This window comes from Diuraphis noxia, unplaced genomic scaffold (genome assembly GCF_037042655.1).
Source record: "Diuraphis noxia isolate RWA-SAM2 unplaced genomic scaffold, SU_Dnox_SAM2 contig0002, whole genome shotgun sequence".
Taxonomy (NCBI): domain Eukaryota; kingdom Metazoa; phylum Arthropoda; class Insecta; order Hemiptera; family Aphididae; genus Diuraphis; species Diuraphis noxia.
The window spans coordinates 22,551,266-22,573,710 of record NW_028301712.1 but is presented as its reverse complement, the minus strand read 5'-3'; the positions used below and the strand labels follow the sequence as shown (position 1 = coordinate 22,573,710).

The following is a 22,445-nucleotide window of genomic DNA, read 5'->3' as shown; positions in this document are numbered from 1 at the left end:
ACACCCACTAATTGAATCAAATATCCTACACACAATATGTGGTTAAACTATTGAAATTCTATCGTAAATTCTATAGATTTATAAGATACAGTCTTAGTATAGACATTCGTGTCACAGTTAATTCTTCTAAACAATTTAAAAAATAATAATTCACAGTCAATAAGTATTATAAATATGTTTCTATAAATTGTTTAAGATGACCAGCAAGTAAAGGTATTGTCATCATCATCAAAATCAGCTAAATTTAAGATTATACGTTAAAATGTAAAAAATTAAAATCAGATATAGTAACCTTGTAGATTAAAAAACCAACATGATACTCAAATTTATTTAATAAAATAAATTGAGATGAAATTACGAAGATTTAAATATTGGTTAATTAAAATAATAACTACAAAAATATTTCTGGATAAAAAATTAGATGAAAATATTAAAATGATTACCACAGTTGTAAACAATAAAAACCATTAAATATTAACAGATTAAAAAAAAAAAACATGATATAAAAATGAAATTTTAACTGACTATCTATGTATTTTGTATATTTTTATAAGAAAATTATTCTTTTTCAGAATTCAAAATTATAAATATTGTTAATAATTTTCAAATAGTCAAGAAACCTAAACAAAAAGAAAAGCATTAGGAAGAAGAAAAAATTGTGCGAACGAGTAGATTTTTTTTTTTTGGTTAATGTTAATCTGGTTTATAATTTCGCTCTAAACTAAATGAAAACGTTTTTTTTTCTCCGGAAACACTGTGTATCGTGTTAAAAAAAAAAAAAAATTATTCCTACCCCCATTCCACGTGAAACCGTCGCCAGCGAAAATGTGCTGCACTAGAAAGTTGTCGAATTCGCGGGTTGTATAATAATAATAATATTATACGCGCTGGTCGACGACGAGGTCCCGTCCGTCCGCGCTCACCTAAAAGATTTTCCACTCTTACTGTTATATAGACAAACTTCTTTCATACATATTATATAAATAGCTCTCCACCCCTCCCCATCCTACCCAACCATCAGGTTTTTCCGTTCATTCCCAACGTATGCGGCGAAAACTATTACCGAACAAACGCAATTATCATTAAGCCCAGACTCTTGCTCTCGCATACACAATGCCGCCGACACCGCGCTGCCTCTACCTCTGCTGTAATACAACTACTATACTTCTACTGTTATATATATATAGGTACCTACTTTCTATATTATTATATTCTAACTATTATAGTAGTAGTAGTAGTGCTGGTACTGTATAAACTGTGCTAAGACTTAGTTACCACTGCCATACTGGCTGTAATGGAGTCGTAGGCCCGCCGATGTATATATATATATACATAATATGTAATACGCACTCTTGCACCTGACCGGACGATTCGGAAATCTCGTTATGTACCTACATTGTGCTCCGTCGTGGATTTGATAAATTTTCATTCCTCGTCGTCTTTTTTTTTTTTGTTTCGCTTCTTTTGGCTGATTATAAAGTCATCAGAATGACCACGCCGCGCCGCGTCCGATTTCTATATACCCACACAGCTTGTCTATTGTATTATCATCGCTACAACCTATACGCGTAACTATATACTGATTCCAGTACGTTTTTATTGTTTTTGAGGTTTCGTATTTTCGCGCTGGCGATTATTATAATATAATGTCGATTGTAGTTTTGTACGTTTCGTGTAACGGATTACTAATATTATTATTTATAGAGTAAGTACTGGAAAAACACAACAATACGCACCTGATCAATATATTCTTCAAATTCATCGGCATCGACTCAAAAATTTAATACATTAAGAAAAAATTGTACAAATAACATAAATGTAATAAATCTGTAAAAACTAATAAACCCAAAATTATGTTATCACCAATCATAACTAAACTATCCATTAATAATAATGTAAATACAATCGCAGGCTAAATGGCTTAGCTGTTGAAGCTTTTATTCTCAATAAAAAAATAAATTAAACTTATTATTTATTTATGGTTAGTATCTATACAATATTATATATAGTATGATTCACCAAGTGTTATGCTCACACCTATTTTTATTTTAATAAGAGTTTGTTCGAATTATGTTTTTTGAAATTTTGAAATAAACTCATAGACCGTATTTTAAAATTCTTAAGAACTGTTGAACTTCTTGAGGAGTGTTCTGTTTCTATGGTAAAAAGAGTTTCTATTTCTTAAACAAGAACATGCCTTTTTATAGTAAATAATTATTTAGAGAATTTTCAAACTTTTTAATATATACCTTGTTCATAAATCATATGGATAGTTTCTCAATTTATTATTATACTGTTTTTACGAAAAATAACTGTAGTCCTTAAAAATAATTTTATAAAAATACAAAATATATAAAATATTGGATCTAGTATTAATTATACTTGGACCCAATAAAATTTTAAATTATGGTTTTAATATTAATAACTAACATTTTAAAATGCCCATAGCTTTCATATATTCCAAAAGTATGTCATGGATCTATATTATATCTGAAATACACAAAATCGAAAAGGTTAAAAACAACTCGTTTGAATTATGATTTTGATACATCAACATTTCAAAAAATTTGCTACTAAATAATTTATAGTAGAAAAAGAAAGTTATTATTTTTAACACGTGCTTATATTTTCACAAGACATTCCTTAAATGGCTTAAATAGTTTAAGAAATCTCAATAACTTGAAAATATAATGTTTTAGTGTATTTAAAAATTTTAAAAACAGGCTCCTCATACTCTAGTATGGTTTTTGCTTAAAGTCTCAAAAACTTAAATTCAAGGTAATTATTTGTTTTTATGTTTAAAAAATTCATACAATAAAAGGAAAAGAAGCAGGAACGGCGATACCAATAAATACAATATTTTAGAACGTGTTTATTTAACAATTAAAAATTATTTTTATGGTCAATACTAGTATGTACATAATAATACATTTAATATCATAAACGTATAATTTAAGACGAAATAAAAAATTATCATTACAACTTGCTTACTATTGGCTAATTGAAAATACAAGTTTCAATCTATATTTCTGCTCATTCAACATTGTAAATTGTATACAATATATATTTTAATATACGTAATAATACAATTCATGTTTAATTGCATTGGTATTATTTACTATTGACAATTAATTAATGAAAAATACACATCGATGTATTATTTAAGCTAAATTCAATAAAAACAGATTATAAAATATGTAGTCATTCGTCAATATTATTACCATGGTGTTTTAGATGTTTAGTAGGTTGTGGTACACACAACGTTCATAAAATATGAAGGTATAATATAATATAATATACTTTCTAACAATGTAGACAATATTTTTATCTAAATAATCTAGATTATCTAGAATAAGTCATAATTAACCTTGGATTTAACGTTTAAATAAATAGAATGTCGATAATGATGTTTCACTGCACTAATAACTAGCAAATAATCTAATAAAATAACAACAAATACTATTTTGTACATCTTTATTGTTAATGCATTTTTAAACATGTCTGATATTAAAACAGATTTTAGCATACCGTTATATTATTTACTAATGTATATTCCATCATACCCGAGTAGGTAATACATATTTATTTTAATAAGCATTACGAATTTTTAATCACATATTTTATGTTTCGTGTATATTAGGTTTATGCTTCAACCCGGTCTACATCGTAATTACCATAACGAATCACAAAGGGGTTAATTTATGAAATATTCACTTTGTAAATTATGTATTTCGATGTTCTGTTTTAGAAAAATCAAGATTAGGTACTGTTATTTTAAAATTTAGTTTTTCAATTTCCATACCCGAAATTTGGACTCGTTTTATTATTTAAACTTTACTGTATGACTTTGTAATATGTGTAGGTACTTTATGCACTAATACTAATATAATTGTTTTGTTTATAAGATAAGTAGTAATATAGACTATAGTATGTATAGTGAACGCATTGTGTATTTTTCTGTCTGTGATATTTAAATTAAACTCTCTCAGCGTAAACTATCCATTATTACATAGTATAATATTACTCGAATTTGTAATACTATATTCTAATATGTTATCTCGAGATACTCGAACAGTTTTGTTTCGCTCTTGGCATTTAATTTTTAATTTTCTGTCAACGGTCTTAATGCAGTGACGAAATTACCGAGTTACACATTTTCAAGCATACTTCAATTACAATCAATAACTTAAACTACAAAAACAATATACCTAGAGGGGTATCATAATCATTTCTTCACTTGTGATAATATATGTAATTGACCACACGCCGAGAACTAAATAGAACAATACTGATATCATATATTTATATGAAAATGAAACAATAAAATATAGTAAATATAAGACAATCCAACTGAGCATAGAAATATAGCTGTTTATGTGTACATGTATCACGATGTCAGCCACAAATAGAGAAACAGCTGTATAATATTGAGTTGTGGGGCGTCGGACCACAACCACGGAAAGACACCTCGGCCGCAAAACAATAAGAATAACGTGAAAATACAAAAGAAACTGCACTGGACTAAAACAGTTGGATATCGTCGGTGGGTGCTCGAAAAATAGCGTGTATATATATAATATATATGTTTATGTATATAGTGACACGTCTGATGGGCGGGGCGTGGATGGAGTATTTTAACTAGCTGCTTATAGAACGTGTATATATATGTGTATGTATATGTTATAGGCACAGAATTGGATGAAGAGCTGGGATCAAGAGGGTCGGAATGTTGGTGGGATGGGGTTGGTCTCTATGTACATAAAGTGATATAAAAGAGTTGTAAAAGGAAGCTTTTGGGAAGGCGGCAGCGGCCACAGCAGCAACCGGGAAGCGTTGAATAATGTATCTGTCAGAGGCCGATGGTAAACAATACGTTATTGTGCGCGCCACACCACATATTCACCCACATAAAAGACGAGTCGGGTCATTTTTTCCTTTTTTTTTCATCTTCTCCTCCAGCCATTCTTCTCCTATTTTCATTTTTATTGTTTGTCATTAGTATCTGAATTTGTATTATTATTATTTTATATATCCATTTGAGTACGTGTGTAGTGTGTGCGTGAACTACTATAATTCTTGCATGTGTTATTGTTATCATCGTACATGCAACTATCAGCCCGAGACGAGGGGTCCTATATACTTGTCATTTCAACAATAAAACTACATGGTAGATATAATAATAATCGTATAAAACATAAAATTTGAGAACATAATACTCGTTCGTAATACATTATGTATACTATATTTTCTGAAATTGTACTTTTAATAAATTTTTGTAAGGGGGGGAAGCGAGTTTATGGTAATTAGAGGTGTTCAAATAAAAAAAAAAAAAAATGAGAGTAGAAGAACCCGAGTGAACTCTATTGTTATCTTCACTCATATTCATCTAAAATATAATATGTGTATAGAATATACATATAAATCATTGTTTCATTTTGTTTTTCGTCGTTTCAATTTACTCTTTTTGTGTTGTCTGTCAATAGAGTGTTGGTGGATTATTAAATTTTTAATAACCAGATGCACGAGTAAAAATAAATGAACAAAAATCATACATCAAAATGACTTTTTATGCTTATAAAAGTAATTGAAAATTCTTAGTGGTATACTGAGGTCCTCTATTACTAATGGTGCAGTGATTGTTGAACTTGATTGTTTTTGATAAATGTTTCACTGCATCTGTTAAATTTCAAGTCATTATAATGATTACAATAATTTAAGACAAATCTATACTTAAAAAGTTATATTTTATGAGCAATGATATATAAATCACAATTATAGTGACAAATCATTTAATGTAAATTATCTGACGGATAAAAATCAAAATAAGTAAAATAAAATTCATGAACAAAGGAGTTGAACACTTTTCATTATTTTTTTAGTTTTCATATAATTTCAATCCATAAGCAAAATGTACGGCTTTTAAAGTATTTAATTTGTGTATACCTACCATATATATATATTGTATTGTATTTTTTACAAATTAGAACGAAATAATATGTCAAAAAAAAACAAAAATCAATATTTAATAAATTACCATCTAAAAATGCCTACTGTAATTTATTTGAACAATAAATATAAATAATATAATAACACTCAACTATAAAAAATGTCATATTCAATATGTTATACACAATAATAGATTATGCCATTTTTGGATTATAAATTTACAAACATATTACAAGGATGTCATAACTTTATTATGAAATTATTAGACATGAATAATTTTACCTTTATTAAGAATAAACTTGGAAAAAATACATATTATACGTCATGACAAATCATTTTAAGACTTCACTAAAATGTTATTGTAGCATTTAATTTTTAATTGTTCTGTAAAAGTCTATTTTAAAATTAATTTTAAAATATAATTTCATTTGGCCATCAACAATATTAAAATCTAAATAAACTACTATCTCAATAAAAATAATAATTTGTTATTTTTAATATTACATCTTTTTCTTTTCGCTTAGTTTTGTGCATATTGCAAATACTTAATTACCGAGCTGTCTATAATATAAATATATCACAACAAACGATTTTAATCAATTGCTTGATAGTAATAAATATATTCTGTGTAATAAGTAAAAAAATAATATTTTCTATGGTATTTAAAATAAATATTATTATAAAATGGGCTATCAAATTTTGATTTTATATCATGAATTGTATGGTGATAAGAATAAAATACAATTATTATTTCTACAAGTTAAATTTTCACTGATTTTATCATATATTATGAAATGTGATATATTGTTAAATTTGTAATGATAGTTTTTGGTATAAATAAATAACAACATTTGGTAATATATTATGCATTCTTCTTTTTAAAAGTAATTCAGTCGTCTTTAGCCGGGTATAATGTGAGTAACCTATTTCCAAAATAAAAACCATTATCGTAACGATTGTGCTGGTGGAGTGGAAAAACAACTGCAGTTATAAAACAATAACGAATTATGATCATGTTGACCGAGGATTTTACCGTCTTCAAATGGGTCGTGAGGTTAGGTTATCCATCAGTACCATTCTCGAGTACGATTCCATTACGGTTGTTTATGATATAAATTTATAATGTGTATGTGTTTTTGTGTGTTTATCGAAGGGGAAATCATGGCTGGTGGAAGGGGTAGACGACAAATTTGTAATAGAGTTCCCCGCTGGTGGATATGAACGTGCGCGAAAACTATGATTGATGCACTCGGTCATGTGGTCACGTTCACATTGGGAAATAAGGGGGTTGAAAAGTGTTGGCGAGATGACGGTAAAACTATAGGGGACGCGGATGCTTTTGAAAACCACCACGTTATTCATCACCACAAAAAAAATATACAAACACACATACACGGAAATACAGATATATTACGAATTTTTATACTACCACACGCGCTCATGAAAATCCCTCAACCCGTTAGCCATCGTGTCACAGCCGTTTCGTCCGACCAAAGTGTCCATCACGGTGGCCGTCATGGATTTTATATATATATATATATATATAAATGTACGTGAATATGAGTGGGGCTTGTTCCATTATAATTACTGACGGACACCATCTGCGGCCCCTGTCCAGGGTGCCATGGCCCCGACGCCGACAGTCATAATCATACTAAATGTGGGACCCACATTGTAGGTGGATCATAATTTTTCACCGAACATTTCACCTCAACCATGTGTGTTTGGCTATGAAGATAATATATGTATACATACTTAGAGAGCACACACACGTCTATGATTTGATATAATTTGTAATTAAGTAATTGTTATGGAGCAGTATACTGAAATTGCCATTTTCTAAAAATTTGAAGTCATCTGAACACCCAGCTAGAAACGGTTTCGTTATTATTACAATAATATTAATAATTAATAATCATGTGTATTAAGACATATGACCGACCAGATTTGTTAGTATAAACAAATAATATTATATATAATATATATATATTGATATATAAAATAGAATGCATTTTACCTGAAGATTTTGTGAATGCCACCAACCGTTTTCGTCAGAAATATTGTACCGTTTAAAGTATTAATATCGATTTTTTTTGTATTTAATGTGAGTATTATATACTTTATAGCCTTGATACGACATATTTTGTTTCTAATCTTAGAGAAAAAACCATGCAGATCACTATTTTATTTACTGTAAGTAACGTATTACTTTTCCTGATTTTATTCTTTTGATAATACCTAATCAACTCGTAAATATTTATTTTTTAGATACAGTGTGAGAACTGTAATGTTCTGTATAATATAGAAGAATTTTTATTTTATTTTGTTGATTGTTTCGTTTGTTTTGCGTATTTTTTTCATTCAATCTTTTAACAGATGATAATTTGCAAACATTACTCTGGATATTACGATACTGTATATCATAAAGTATAAAAACAAAAAAAGTTGCTAGATATTTTGTCATTACAAGGTGAATCTACAAATCATAAAATACAATATGTTTAAGTTAGAAAGTAACTATGAAATGAAAATCTTAACAAAAGTGAATAAATACTTACTCAAATTTATCCAGCAATGTCTATAATATCAGAATACAAATTTTGTAGATGCTAATAATTAGTGATGAAAAAAAAAATTTAAAAAATTAAAAATATAGTACATAGCTAATTTCCATGAAGATCTTGAGATAAATGTAATTTATAATATCTCTATAGAAAATGAGTTTATGATATATATTCTAGATGCAGATATATATTTTCTATTTTTATTATTTAATATATTATATAGACAACAGTTACTGTTCAAAATGATGTACGAAGATTTTAAGAAATTCAACTATATACAAAATGCAAATTAAATTTTTTAGATGATTTTCTTTTCCAATATTTAACTATAAAATAATTATTAATATTGAAATACTAGAAAAAAGTTATATGAAATATTTTATCCATTGGTCTAAAACAAACTGTTTGATTAAAATACATATATGGTCAAGTTATTTCAATGCATTTTATAGTATTAAAAACAATGTATTATTGTAATGTGATTGTAACATATTATAATACAAATATATAATTATAATATATTATCATATAATTATATAAATTTATATTATATGTAATTTAAGTTTATATGTTGCATTAATCTACTGCAGTGTGAATTTAATTTGTCATATGGGTGTTGGTGTGAACTGTTTTAATGTTATAATATGTGGTTTGGAGATACTTAAGCAGATGCTAAATTACAAGCAATTGTGCTCACTGTAAATATAATCTCTGAAATACAAAGAAAAGAATATCTAAGGTTTTAAAATGTATTTATGATATTAAATAGTTATTTTAATATATATTTTTATTCGTATCTATTATAGGCTCCTAGGTAACTCATATGATTAGTATTATCATTGAAACAATATTTTCTATTGCATTATGAGAGGTATTTAAAAATATAAAATACCTAATATTTTTTAGTTTATAGTTACATATCTATCTTTCCTTTTTTAGGTTTGAAAAATCGGAAAACTGTGAAGTTATTACGTATATACATAGTCATCATTTAAATGCTAAGTACCATGTCTATTTTTACGTAAATTCTATAATAAATGTTAATGATTCATGAAAATTACTAATTCAAATTATAATAATTAAAAGTTTAGTGCAATATTCTATAATTAGATATTAAATTGAAATTATTATGCTGGCATAATACATTTCATTAATAAAAATAATATATTCCTTGTCTATCGAAGTGTCCAATAAAACATGATATTTTGAAATATCATTAATATGATTTAAGACTTGAGTGCGTAAAATATTTAAAGATATAAATAATATATGATTATATTATTAACATATTATTATTAATAATAACTAATAAACGTAATTATAATTCATTAAAAACTATATTAAAATTTGTTTTTTCTAAATATTATATCTCTTTTTATCGTTTCCAGATATATTAATGAAAGTTTTGAACATATTATTATCATTAAATTAAAATAAATTGTAAATATTTTTTTTTTTTTTTTTTAATAAAATTTAATTTGTTTACGGCCATTGAGTAGTTTTAAATATGAATGTATCGAACACTTATAATTGATCATAACCAAACCGTCGAAGTTTCATACGTCATTACTTCGTATGAGAACAAAAATTTTATTTTTGGTTTGTTCTTATCATAATATTTTAATATATATATATAAATATATATATTCATACTATATTTTGTATTACAATTATTTTTACATCAATGCCTAACGTTAATAAAGCTATGAAGTATGAACCCAGACTATTCTGATTGGGGTTATAATTATAGTGGTTTCAGAATATATTTCAATGGTTTGTGGTTTTTAATTGGTGAAATATAAAGACAACAAGTGAGAATGAAAAAAAAACTACCTACCCCGTTTATTCTTCCCTTTTCATTTTGAGACGTACATTTTAATTCCTACTGCTTTTTATCGTCATAAAAAATAAAAAGTTATCCAACGAAGTGTCGTAAACTAATGAATAGATTCATACGAGTCTGCAATTCTATTTGGTTAGAATATATTAAATATGAAAAAAGAAATACTTGCAACTCATATAATAAATTGAAAACAGAGCCTTTTCAAAATTATTATAACATAGACCTCTCATTATTATTTAAAGTACTATATCATATAATATCTATTATTATAATCATCAGTATTTCAATAAGGCCACGGCAGTTGAAGAAATATCATAATATAAACTACTCATATTACATTGATATCACATTCGTTATTTTAAATATAATATTATAATCATTAATAACTCGTAAAATTGCTATGTTTGTATTTCTCATTAAAGAAACTAAAACACATGATCAATGATCAAAACAAACATTTCCTTGAGGGTATATATTTTATTTGCTATAATATATTAGTTTACACAAACATGGCATAATACCTTTAGCACACTGCCTTTCAGTTAAAAACCTAGTGCCTATATAGTTATATTCAACATATCCAACGAGATGAAGCAGTAATAAATCGTACTGCATAGTACATACTCCATATAAGTATAGCGGAATATACCAGGAATTATAATTCCTATCGTATTGGCTCAGAACATACAAACACATGGTGACTCGCTCTTATTATGTGTTATTATTATTTTGTGATTGTACACTTGCATCCTTTATTCAACAGTACTAAAGAACTTGTGTTATAAGATTTGTCTAGTATAATTATTTCAAAGCTTTTAAAGAATACATATTGTAAAAAGAAAGTGTAAAGAGAAAAACACATTCATCGATCACATTTTGGTTTTTTATATACTTACATTATAGGTATAAGCTAAAATGTATTGTAAAAATTAACTAAACTGAATTATATTTCCTTAATAATACTATAAATTATGCTGTTAGTATAATTCCCAGTATTATCGAGTCTATTTGACATAAGTTACTAAGCACATACAACTGGAATGGTTAAGAAACATGTCAAAAATACCAGCCATCATGGAAAATACAGGAAATTTAATAAAAAATAATAAATTACAATTTAATTGGTTGAATTGAAAAAAATATAAAGTAGATACCATGTTGTAGAGTTGTAATCCCACGAATATAGTTTATTGATATTTTTCCAAAATTCGAATATTAATGATAACACTATATTAGTATATTACCAGTATTCATGGTGACAAAATTCACAGAACAGACACACACGGAATAATATTTTTTATGTAAAACTCGTAAATTTTTAGACTACATAAGCAAGCTTAGGCCGCTTATGGGTGAATAAGTAACATTCGCTTCTTTCGACATCAAATCAGTTAAATATTAACCAAAAATTCCACCACAAAGAAGCAGATATAGAAGTTTTTGGTTGATAAAAATACAAAACTAAAAACTAGCTTCCATACGCAGGGAGAATGAAAAAAAATGAATGAGACTTTTTAAGGTATTGTAAAGATATCTCTAATCAACTAACGGGTAATATAAACATCTAAAAAATGTGTAATTTTTATATGGTACATATATCAATTAATAATATTATATTATACATAAGTTATCATCCCAATGATTTCCAATATCTATGTCTGAAGGGCACGTGTTGCCACCAGCCAAGGTTTAAGTTCAAACAAATTGTATATAAAAACAAATGTGATTATTTTCATATTAATTATTTTCTATTATTGGTGATCCATCGTAGAAAAAAGTTTGGGCATCACTGCCAAGCCTTAACCCATAAAAGCCACGCGCCCGCATCGTTAACCATTACATGAAAATATATTGTGGTTATAATAATAATATGGCAGCAACAAGAATTTAGATTATGACATTATTATAAACACGGTAGTCGATAGGCAGTGTTGCAGTGACCACAGAGACTGGTCATCTTTTGATTATTCAATATTTTATAAGCTAGCTTCCAAATAAACCAACACAAATTTTTCATATAAAATACTAGCTGAATAACTCTGAAACCTAAGTGAGCATTTTTTTTTTGTCTTATAACTTTGTTTTCATTAGTTTTTTTTTTTATGACAAGCAGAGGTTCTTTTTACATTATTATTAAAATTAATATTAAAATCATTATTATTATTATTATTGTGTATTAGATAACTTTAGTTTATTAAAAATAAGTTGTTTCTGAGTATTCTTCTAAAAAGTTATAAGACGTCAAATTTTACCTCATCTATCAGATGGAGTAATCAATGGCAACCATTTATGAAAAAAATTTAATACTTATGTCTACTATTAATAATATCACCTGCAACTAATTGCAACAAATTTTTATTAACAAAAAATTAAATTTCTACCTTGAATCTCAAAATAATTGTTTGAGGACCTCATCAAATGAGAATTTGCATACTAGGGCAGTAAGTTTCTACTCGTTAATAATAAAATAATATTGTATAACATTGGAAATCATAATATTATAGAACATTGATCGCTCAAATTAGATATAGGTAATCACCAATTACCTATTCTTAACGAACTATGACGAAAGTCACTTGTTTGCGTTGTTTTAAATTTACGTATAAAATCTATATAGTAAATAATTTATTTTAATATTTAAGCCAAGGAAATTTGATGACATCAACTTGATGATATTTACGTATTGATTTGTATTTAATACATAATTTATGTGTAGTTTTAATGCGTGCAGATAGTGCCGGAGTGGATACGCAGTGAATTAAGGAGGTATTTTATATAATATACTTATATTTAAAATTTGTTTTTGTGTAACGAATAGTTTAATATGAATATCATCTCAAAGTTTTGAAGATGGATAGTAAAAAGCGTTTTGCTATAAGCGTAAATGTTAAAAAATAAACTTTTCGTAGGAAACGACCATTGTTATAAAGGAGCACTCAAGCCATAATGACTACAAGGTATAAAAATGTTGTATAAAAAGGTATGTACTTATTAAAAAAATAACACTGTCGTTGTTATGCGGCATTACGCAGACACTTTTTTTTTTCTTAAAACACATAGAAATCCCAGTCATTTTCAAGACATCATAACAATAAATTTAAATAGGTTTCACCAAATTAACTTTATACCTGGGTCAACAAAAAAATTAATGAAAAACAAAAAGTGTATAACAATAGATTTTTATATAAAAAGTTGCTCAATTTTATATGACCAAATGCGTTTAAAATATTAGGAACTGTAACGAAACCAGAGATTTTATTGTAAAAATCTTTATTTAATTCAAATTGCGTTGTCAGTATTTGACTAATTAATGAAATCAAAAGAGGCTTATTTTAAATGATTGTATTTTATTGTTTAATTCATAAAATATAATAATAATAATTAATGAATACGTCATACAAAATAATAAATGCATGACGATAAATTAAAAATATAGCGTGCACCAATGTACTTGCAATGATTAATAAAAGTAATATTCATATAAATATATTCTGAGTACAGCTTAAATATTAAACCAACTATGATGTTCTCGTACCTACGTTCATAATAAATGTATTATAACAAATTCTCATTGACATCGCTGTTATTGTAACATTTATTTATAGTATCTGCTTTTATCTTTACTTTAAAATTGTTACGGAATAAACCGAGACATAAAAAGGTCTTTATCAAGACCACTAATTGACCAAAAACGAAGCGGTTTGACAGATGAAAACCACACCAAGTAAAGGCGAACGGCAGCACAACGGTGTGATTTTCATCTGTCACAACAGAGGCTCGGGCCAATCAGCGACGGACTAAGTTATCGAAATGGGTATATATACCGGATGATTTCGATAACTTAGTCAGTCTTTTCCAAACCTTCAAACTATCAACATCCATCAAGCACAACAAGATAGAAGAAGGACCAAGACCAGACACCAGACCAGACCACCGACCGCCGACGATCGACGACCAGACCGCTCCACGGCAATTGTCATCGTCCGCCGCCGAGAACCGACAACTACGCCGCCACACGGCAATTATCAACAACCGGCCGCCGAAGAACGATCACTACGCCGCTCCACGGCAATTAGCATCGCCCAGCCGCCGCGGACCGAATACTACGCCGCCACACGGCATTTAACATCGTCCAATCGCCGAAGACTGACGAACCGCTGCTACACGGCGTCGCTCAAGCATCGGCCGTCGACAACATCGCCAACCGCTGATCCATCGCCGTTCCGCTAACGCGATTATTAAAAGGGCCCTTTTCAGGGCCATCACTGGATTACATCGGCACTTAATTAAGTTGTCCGACCCGAGCCAGGTTCGCCGTCGGAGTGCCGCTTTGATTTAAGTCTGCACCGACGACGGCCGACTCCTTAGCCTACACGTCATGTTATGTTAACCGCATATTGACATTCCTAACATTGTAAAGATAGGGTCCGGCATTAGCCCGACCATACGCCTAAGTGCCTCCGATTGTGTCGACTCACTTAATTAAGTCTGGTCGACACAAATCGACACTTTTCTCGACCCTATAAATTGTAAACATAATTATTTTATACATAGCAATAGAAACAACTAATTACTGAATACAACAGTCTTTTTATTCACGACGCGGGCCGTCCAACCGGACGCACCGTATCAGCTGGCGCCCAACCCGTGACTCGAAATCTTCACCAATCAGAACGACTATTCAAGGAGCAAGTTTACTAGTCGGTACGGCTGAAACATATACCCATAAATTGCCAGAACGACTATTCAAGAAGCAAGTTTACTAATCGGTACGGTGGAAACATATACCCGGTAACACTCAGTAAAATTAGGAATACAACAAATAGTTAATATTCATCATAATGAGTCCAAACCAAAGACAGAAACGTAACCAGGGCACGTCTGGAGGAGACACACAAATATTAGAAAAGACGCAACAATTAGAGGAGAAAATAGAAATACTGGAAGATACTGTGCAACAACTGCAGAAAAAACTAGAGACTATGGAAAATCAGTATGATGCATTAAGACAACTTATTAATGATACGGATACCAAAATATTAGTAACAACAGCACGACAGGAAAAAGATATCCAGAATCTACAGACCAATGTAACCACACTGCAGACTACAAAAAATGATGGCGTATTTATGAACACCAGCAATAGGTCAACGGTGGATATTATAGCCCCAACTTTTAGTGGAGAGAGCAAGACGGAACATCCAAAACAATTTCTGAAGGAAATACATACATACTTAGAACACAAACAAATCACCATCAGAAAAGAAAAAATGATAGTCATAGAAAATAACCTTCGTGGAAAAGCAGCAAAATGGTACACAATGATCAAAGACGCATCACTAGACGAAGTAACGTTCAATGAATTGTTCCTCAAGCATTTCTTTTCCGAAAACCATCAATGGGATATCTTTATAAAATGCACGGAAGCGGGAAAAAAACCGATTAAAAAGGACTTCCAAGAACATTTTCACCATTGGATGGCGGAATTGAAACACCTTGATTCACCCAAAATGAATGAAGAACAAGCAATTAATTTGATCACGAAACATTTTCCAATAGCCATTCAGGCGTACATACAAACGACAAAGGAAAAAAAATTTTTACCAATTTGGGAAAAATTAGGTGAGTTGGAAAATAATATAAAGCAAGAAGAGGAACCAGTTAAATATAATGAAAACCCAACTAAACAGATAAATACCAGGCAAAACAACACATACAATAGAACAACATACCCGACAAACAACCAAAATTATAAACATACCTCAGATGTACACAAACCATACACGCAGAGACCGGTACAGCACTATGGAGGTAACCGCAATCCCAACATCAGACAATTAACCATGGATCAACCAGAACTCGATGCTGACCACATAATTAGCGACAGGGAGGAGACGATTGAAGATATTGATAGGACAAAAAACTGGGAACAGGGGACTGTGGAAATGGATCAACCTCAGTCATAAACACCCTTGATCTAAAAGACATTACAAAGACAACAATGAAGAAAAAGCACCCACCAGACAAGTCATTAAATTTATTAAAATCAGAAGATTTAACAAGAGATGAAGACTTTGACGTGGCATTTACCAAAACACAACAATTGGGTTGTCCATACATAAAAACATCTATAAACAATCGAGAGTATGACATGTTAATCGATTCAGGAGCCGAAATATGTGCAATATCGGAGGAATACTACAATAATATAATACAAGATGACTCAAAGATACCAGTAATACCATTAACTGGACTTAGTATACATAATGCGATGGGCAACAAACCAACAAAAGTAACTAAGCAAATTTTGTTACCAATAGAAATAGGAAATGAACAAATACAGACACCATTCATTGTAATAAACAATTTGAATGAAAAAGGTATTATAGGTAGTGATTTTCTGGAAACAAATAAATCATTAATCGATTATGAAAAAAGACAGTTGACAATAAAAATAAACAACAATATGTATGATATACCATTTTCGAAAAAAGAAACAAAGCAACCCATGCATTTACGAGCAATATGCACACAGCCAATCACGGAACCATTAAACCAAATACAATTCAATACACTACCTGACCACATTCAAGATAAATTAGATAAATTAGTACAACAATATCATAGTGTATTTCGGAATATCCCTGGTGAAATAAAAGGGTATGAATGTGTAATAAGATTAAAAGACGACAAACCAGTTAATCAAAGACCATATCCTATTCCGATCACGAAACGTGAAGCAGTCGAAAAAGAAGTTAAACGAATGTTGGATATGGGCATCATCAAACAATCAAGATCACCATATTCGGTACCAATTGTGCCAGTTTTTAAAAAAAATGGTGACGTACGATTATGCTTGGACGCCCGAAAAATTAATGAACAAATTATTCCAGACCGAGAATGTCCTATGACAATAGAAACAATATTCTCGAAATTTGAAAAAATAAAATGCATTAGCACGTTGGACCTCCGAAGCGGATATTGGCAAGTAAAGCTTGCAGAAAAAAGCATGGATCCATGTTCATTTCTCATAAATGGCAGAAATTATTCATTCAAACGTTTGCCATTTGGACTCAATATAAGTGGGTCAGAGTTTCAAAAAAGCATGGACATTGTATTAGGCCCGTTATTACAATCCTTTGTAACAATTTATGTAGATGACATATTAATTACATCGGAAAACGAGAGTAGTCACTACGAACACATAAAAATGGTTCTCGAAAGATTTGAAAAATACAATGTTACCATCAACATTGACAAATGTCAATTCTTCAGAAAACAAGTATCATTCTTAGGGCACATAATTTCAACGGAAGGAATAAAAATGGACACTGACAAAATAAAAACGATTCAAGATTTTAAAACACCAAGCAAAAAGAAAGAAATACAAAGTTATTTAGGATTTTTAAATTTTTACAGAAAATATGTAAATAAGTTCGCACACATAATTGAGCCATTAATTGAATTGACAAGAAATAACGTGAAGTGGAAATGGGAAGAAAAACACCAACGAGCGTTTGAAGAATCAAAAAAGGCATTTTTGAATGACGTGATAATAATGTTTCCTGATTTCTCAAAACCATTATATATAAATACAGATGCGTCAAATGTAGCCATAGGCGGAGAATTATACCAAATACTAGATAACAATGAAAGGGCAACATTAGGTTACGCAAGCAGAACACTAAAATCACCTGAAACAAGATATACAACAACCGAAATTGAAGCGTTAGCTTTGGTATATTGTTGTAACAAATTTCGACAGTACATTGTAGGCCATAAAACTATTATACAAACAGATCATCATGCGCTTACGTTTATGAAGAGTTGCAGACTAACTAACGGAAGACTGACCAGATGGACGCTAGCTCTGCAAGAATATGATCTGGAAATACAGTACATTCCGGGAAAAGACAACATAGTGGCAGACACACTTACTCGTTATCCAAGGATTACCGAAGAACGAGAAGAAGTAACCAGAATAGTAAGTCAGAATACACTAGCCGTAAGAAATATTGACTCAGAGCGGGAAGAACTTGTCAACGTATCTGAAGTTCGCCCATACTACGGTATGGACAAACAAAACATCGATTAAATACAAAAAAACTTATCATAAGAAGCCAATGAGAGGTATGACAGCTTTGACAAATCAGCGGAAAGCATTTAACATACAATTAAATATATAAGAACGGTCGACAAAGTTATACTCATCAGTTTCAAAAATGGCACCAATAAATGCAGAACGTGAAAAGGCTAAACAAGAAGCAGCAGAAAAAAGAAAACAACTGTTAAAACAATTAAAAGAAAACAAAGAAAATTTTAATGGATTAGCATTAATAACCAGCTGCGAACGGCTGTGTACAAAGCAGCACAAACACGCACACGTTTATTCCGAACGTTTTAAAATTTGTGCTAGATGGTTCCCACCCCGGCACAAATCTGGGGGGGGTTCTGTTACGGAATAAACCGAGACATAAAAAGGTCTTTATCAAGACCACTAATTGACCAAAAACGAAGCGGTTTGACAGATGAAAACCACACCAAGTAAAGGCGAACGGCAGCACAACGGTGTGATTTTCATCTGTCACAACAGAGGCTCGGGCCAATCAGCGACGGACTAAGTTATCGAAATGGGTATATATACCGGATGATTTCGATAACTTAGTCAGTCTTTTCCAAACCTTCAAACTATCAACATCCATCAAGCACAACAAGATAGAAGAAGGACCAAGACCAGACACCAGACCAGACCACCGACCGCCGACGATCGACGACCAGACCGCTCCACGGCAATTGTCATCGTCCGCCGCCGAGAACCGACAACTACGCCGCCACACGGCAATTATCAACAACCGGCCGCCGAAGAACGATCACTACGCCGCTCCACGGCAATTAGCATCGCCCAGCCGCCGCGGACCGAATACTACGCCGCCACACGGCATTTAACATCGTCCAATCGCCGAAGACTGACGAACCGCTGCTACACGGCGTCGCTCAAGCATCGGCCGTCGACAACATCGCCAACCGCTGATCCATCGCCGTTCCGCTAACGCGATTATTAAAAGGGCCCTTTTCAGGGCCATCACTGGATTACATCGGCACTTAATTAAGTTGTCCGACCCGAGCCAGGTTCGCCGTCGGAGTGCCGCTTTGATTTAAGTCTGCACCGACGACGGCCGACTCCTTAGCCTACACGTCATGTTATGTTAACCGCATATTGACATTCCTAACATTGTAAAGATAGGGTCCGGCATTAGCCCGACCATACGCCTAAGTGCCTCCGATTGTGTCGACTCACTTAATTAAGTCTGGTCGACACAAATCGACACTTTTCTCGACCCTATAAATTGTAAACATAATTATTTTATACATAGCAATAGAAACAACTAATTACTGAATACAACAGTCTTTTTATTCACGACGCGGGCCGTCCAACCGGACGCACCGTATCAAAATATAATTCCTTTAATTTTTAAAATCATATTTAATTGAAAGGTTGGTAATTGTGTTACATATATTTATAACTGGAAAAAAAAGATTGTGCGTAGAGAATATAAAGATTAAAAGTAATACAATACTAGTATTGTTGAAAAAAGTATTCTAAACAGATGGTTATAAAATATTATTGGTATTTACAATCGTAAAATATACGTTGTGCACTTATGGGCTGAAAAAAAAGTTTCGATAAATACAACAATCCGATCAACTATTTTAAAACGAAAATTAACGTTCCCAACGATTATTTTCAATAAAGAAAAAATCGTTTGTTCGTATTCTTCACATGCTGTAAATTACATGCATATCGGAATTTATATAGTGGTAGTAGTAGTAGAAGTGGTGGTATTTATAGTATATGATTACAATAGGATCAAATAAAAGGGAAGAAGTAGAGGGCACTTTGCACGGCCAGCTTTGAAATTAGCATTTCTCAAAATGTTTGCATATTATATTTTATGTGCATAATTAAGTACTTTTTTCAGAGATGATTAGTAGGGAATGATAATGAATAGCAATAACGGATAATAAGGAATTATATAACTGAAGTTGAATATTGCATTAGCACCAATGAATATACTTTATATAGTAATATGATCTATTACCTACAACTAGTGCAAAATATGATGCGATAGCATGTGGTTTCTTCAATATTTGGAGGACAGCACGTTTATATTCATATTTTGCGACGATTGTTGGACAACAATCACTACTTGTATTATATCAAATAAGAATGAACATGGACGAAATTTGCATTTTAAGTAAAATTAACGATTTTTATTATATTATGTCATTGTGTAATCATATTTTTATCTACAGTGGTATAGACAAATCAATAACATTACAATAGTTACAATAGATATAGGATACTGTAGACCGCCAGATAAATGTCAGAAAAAGTGTATAGACCAGCGCTTCATTGTCGCATAAGTATAAAGGATTATTATGCATCTTATTTGGAGAAATAATTTGGTGTAATTAATTATTATGTAATAAATTATGCACCAAGCAAGTGTTTGGTGGCATAATAAGATTAGTGCTGCTTGCATCTTAAGACATTAGACATTATTATGTCGTGTCCGAGAGTTATAAAAACCAACAGCATTACTTCTGCTTTTTAACGTCATCGACGATCACTTATAGGCACATAATACATACCTAAATATAGAACTATTGTGTTTAATGTGCATACATTTTGCTCACATCTGTCACCTTCGGGGTGGATGGGCTGTTTTTTCTACAGAGCGTGTGTGAGTTATACCATGCACATAATAATACAATATAATATAGTACAAACATGATGCGCACAAAGTGTTATAATAGCGTCTACCTACGGTGGCAAAGACCTACAAACCTTCACCACCTCAACCGGAGGGATATCATCTCTTCCCGGATACAGTATACGTGGACACATAATATTATGCGAGTAGGTACCTATAGGTACGTTGCAATAATAAGCGTAAATATCGTAAGAGACGGTGTGACGGTACGATATGTATATTCATACTTATGCGAGTATAGTGTATATACGTACGTGTACGTACGCATAATATGAGTGTATAATATTATACGCGAACGGAAGAAATGGTTTGCACAACAACCTGGCCAAACGGTTAATCTGTTTGCCTGGGAACTCTGCGAGTGAGCAAACAACAAAACGATGGCATTGGCGGCGGCGAGGTAATGCCGTAGACGACGTCGTTCTCGCAGTCGTCGTGGTTTGGCCGTAGTATGGTGCACCGTGTAGCATAGAGTTGACAGTATATGAGCCAAAAATATAAGGTATTCCTCACCCACTTCCACTTACACCTTCCCCCAAGTTACACCACCCTTGTGCATACATCTGTGGTGCAACGTTTACTCGTGAAAATCGAGAAAAGGACGTACGTTTGGACAGCCCCCTCCCCAAAAAAAGAAAATCTGTAAACAAACTATACAGATATTTAGCAGGTAATTCGCACGAATTCGCACGCCTAGTTTGAAAATTCGCACGACCTTCCTTCCCCTCGAAAAACAAAAAATTTCTTCGGGGTACATAGATTTATATAACTATTCAGTCTTGTTAAGTGTTGGAATATAAATATTTGAATATTTGTAGTAAATATGTGTTAAATTATACTTTTAACAAAATTTAAATACCATAAGTCTGTTTTAATTTGACATAATAAGTAAGGAGTTACAAATTTGGAAATGTGTTTAATATTATTGAGAAATACTTATTACAATTACGTATGTTAATAATTCATTAAAAAAATAATTAACTAAATGTTGCTATATTTTGAATAATTCTTGATTCATTTTTAATTTTTAATTGTATTATAGTTAATCATTTTTATTTCTATTTAGATTTGTTTTACTTTATTTATTTAGATTTGTTTAATTCAATCAAGATTTTTTTATTTAATATAGATTGTTTATTAAAAATAGATTACTTTTTATTAACTACAGATGTTTTACTAAGGTTTTTTTTATAGAATTTTTATTTAACTATACTTTTTTTTAGGTTACTAAAATTACTTTTGTAATTAAATAATTTTTCAAACTTACCATTTTAATCTTGATTTAATAAAATAGACAAGTTGAATTAAAAATCTATA

The 22,445-nt window shown here is 30.7% G+C and overlaps 2 protein-coding genes across 4 annotated transcripts in view; one reads left to right on the top strand and one right to left on the bottom strand.

Annotated features, from left to right (window-relative positions):
• LOC107164296 (Dpr-interacting protein delta) overlaps positions 1–22,445 on the bottom strand; it is a 129,406-nt gene that overhangs the window by 93,493 nt on the left and 13,468 nt on the right. The window lies entirely within an intron of this gene.
• Positions 13,992–16,319, top strand: LOC149058222 (uncharacterized). Its single transcript, XM_089220521.1, has one exon. It carries the CDS (start codon positions 15,195–15,197, stop codon positions 16,317–16,319), a length of 1,125 nt encoding a protein of 374 aa, XP_089076647.1. The 5' UTR covers positions 13,992–15,194.

What these genes read in the sequence shown, in the direction of transcription:
- LOC149058222 (XM_089220521.1), top strand. Translation starts at nt 15,195, where the DNA reads ATGAGTCCAAACCAAAGACAGAAACGTAACCAGGGCACGTCTGGAGGA.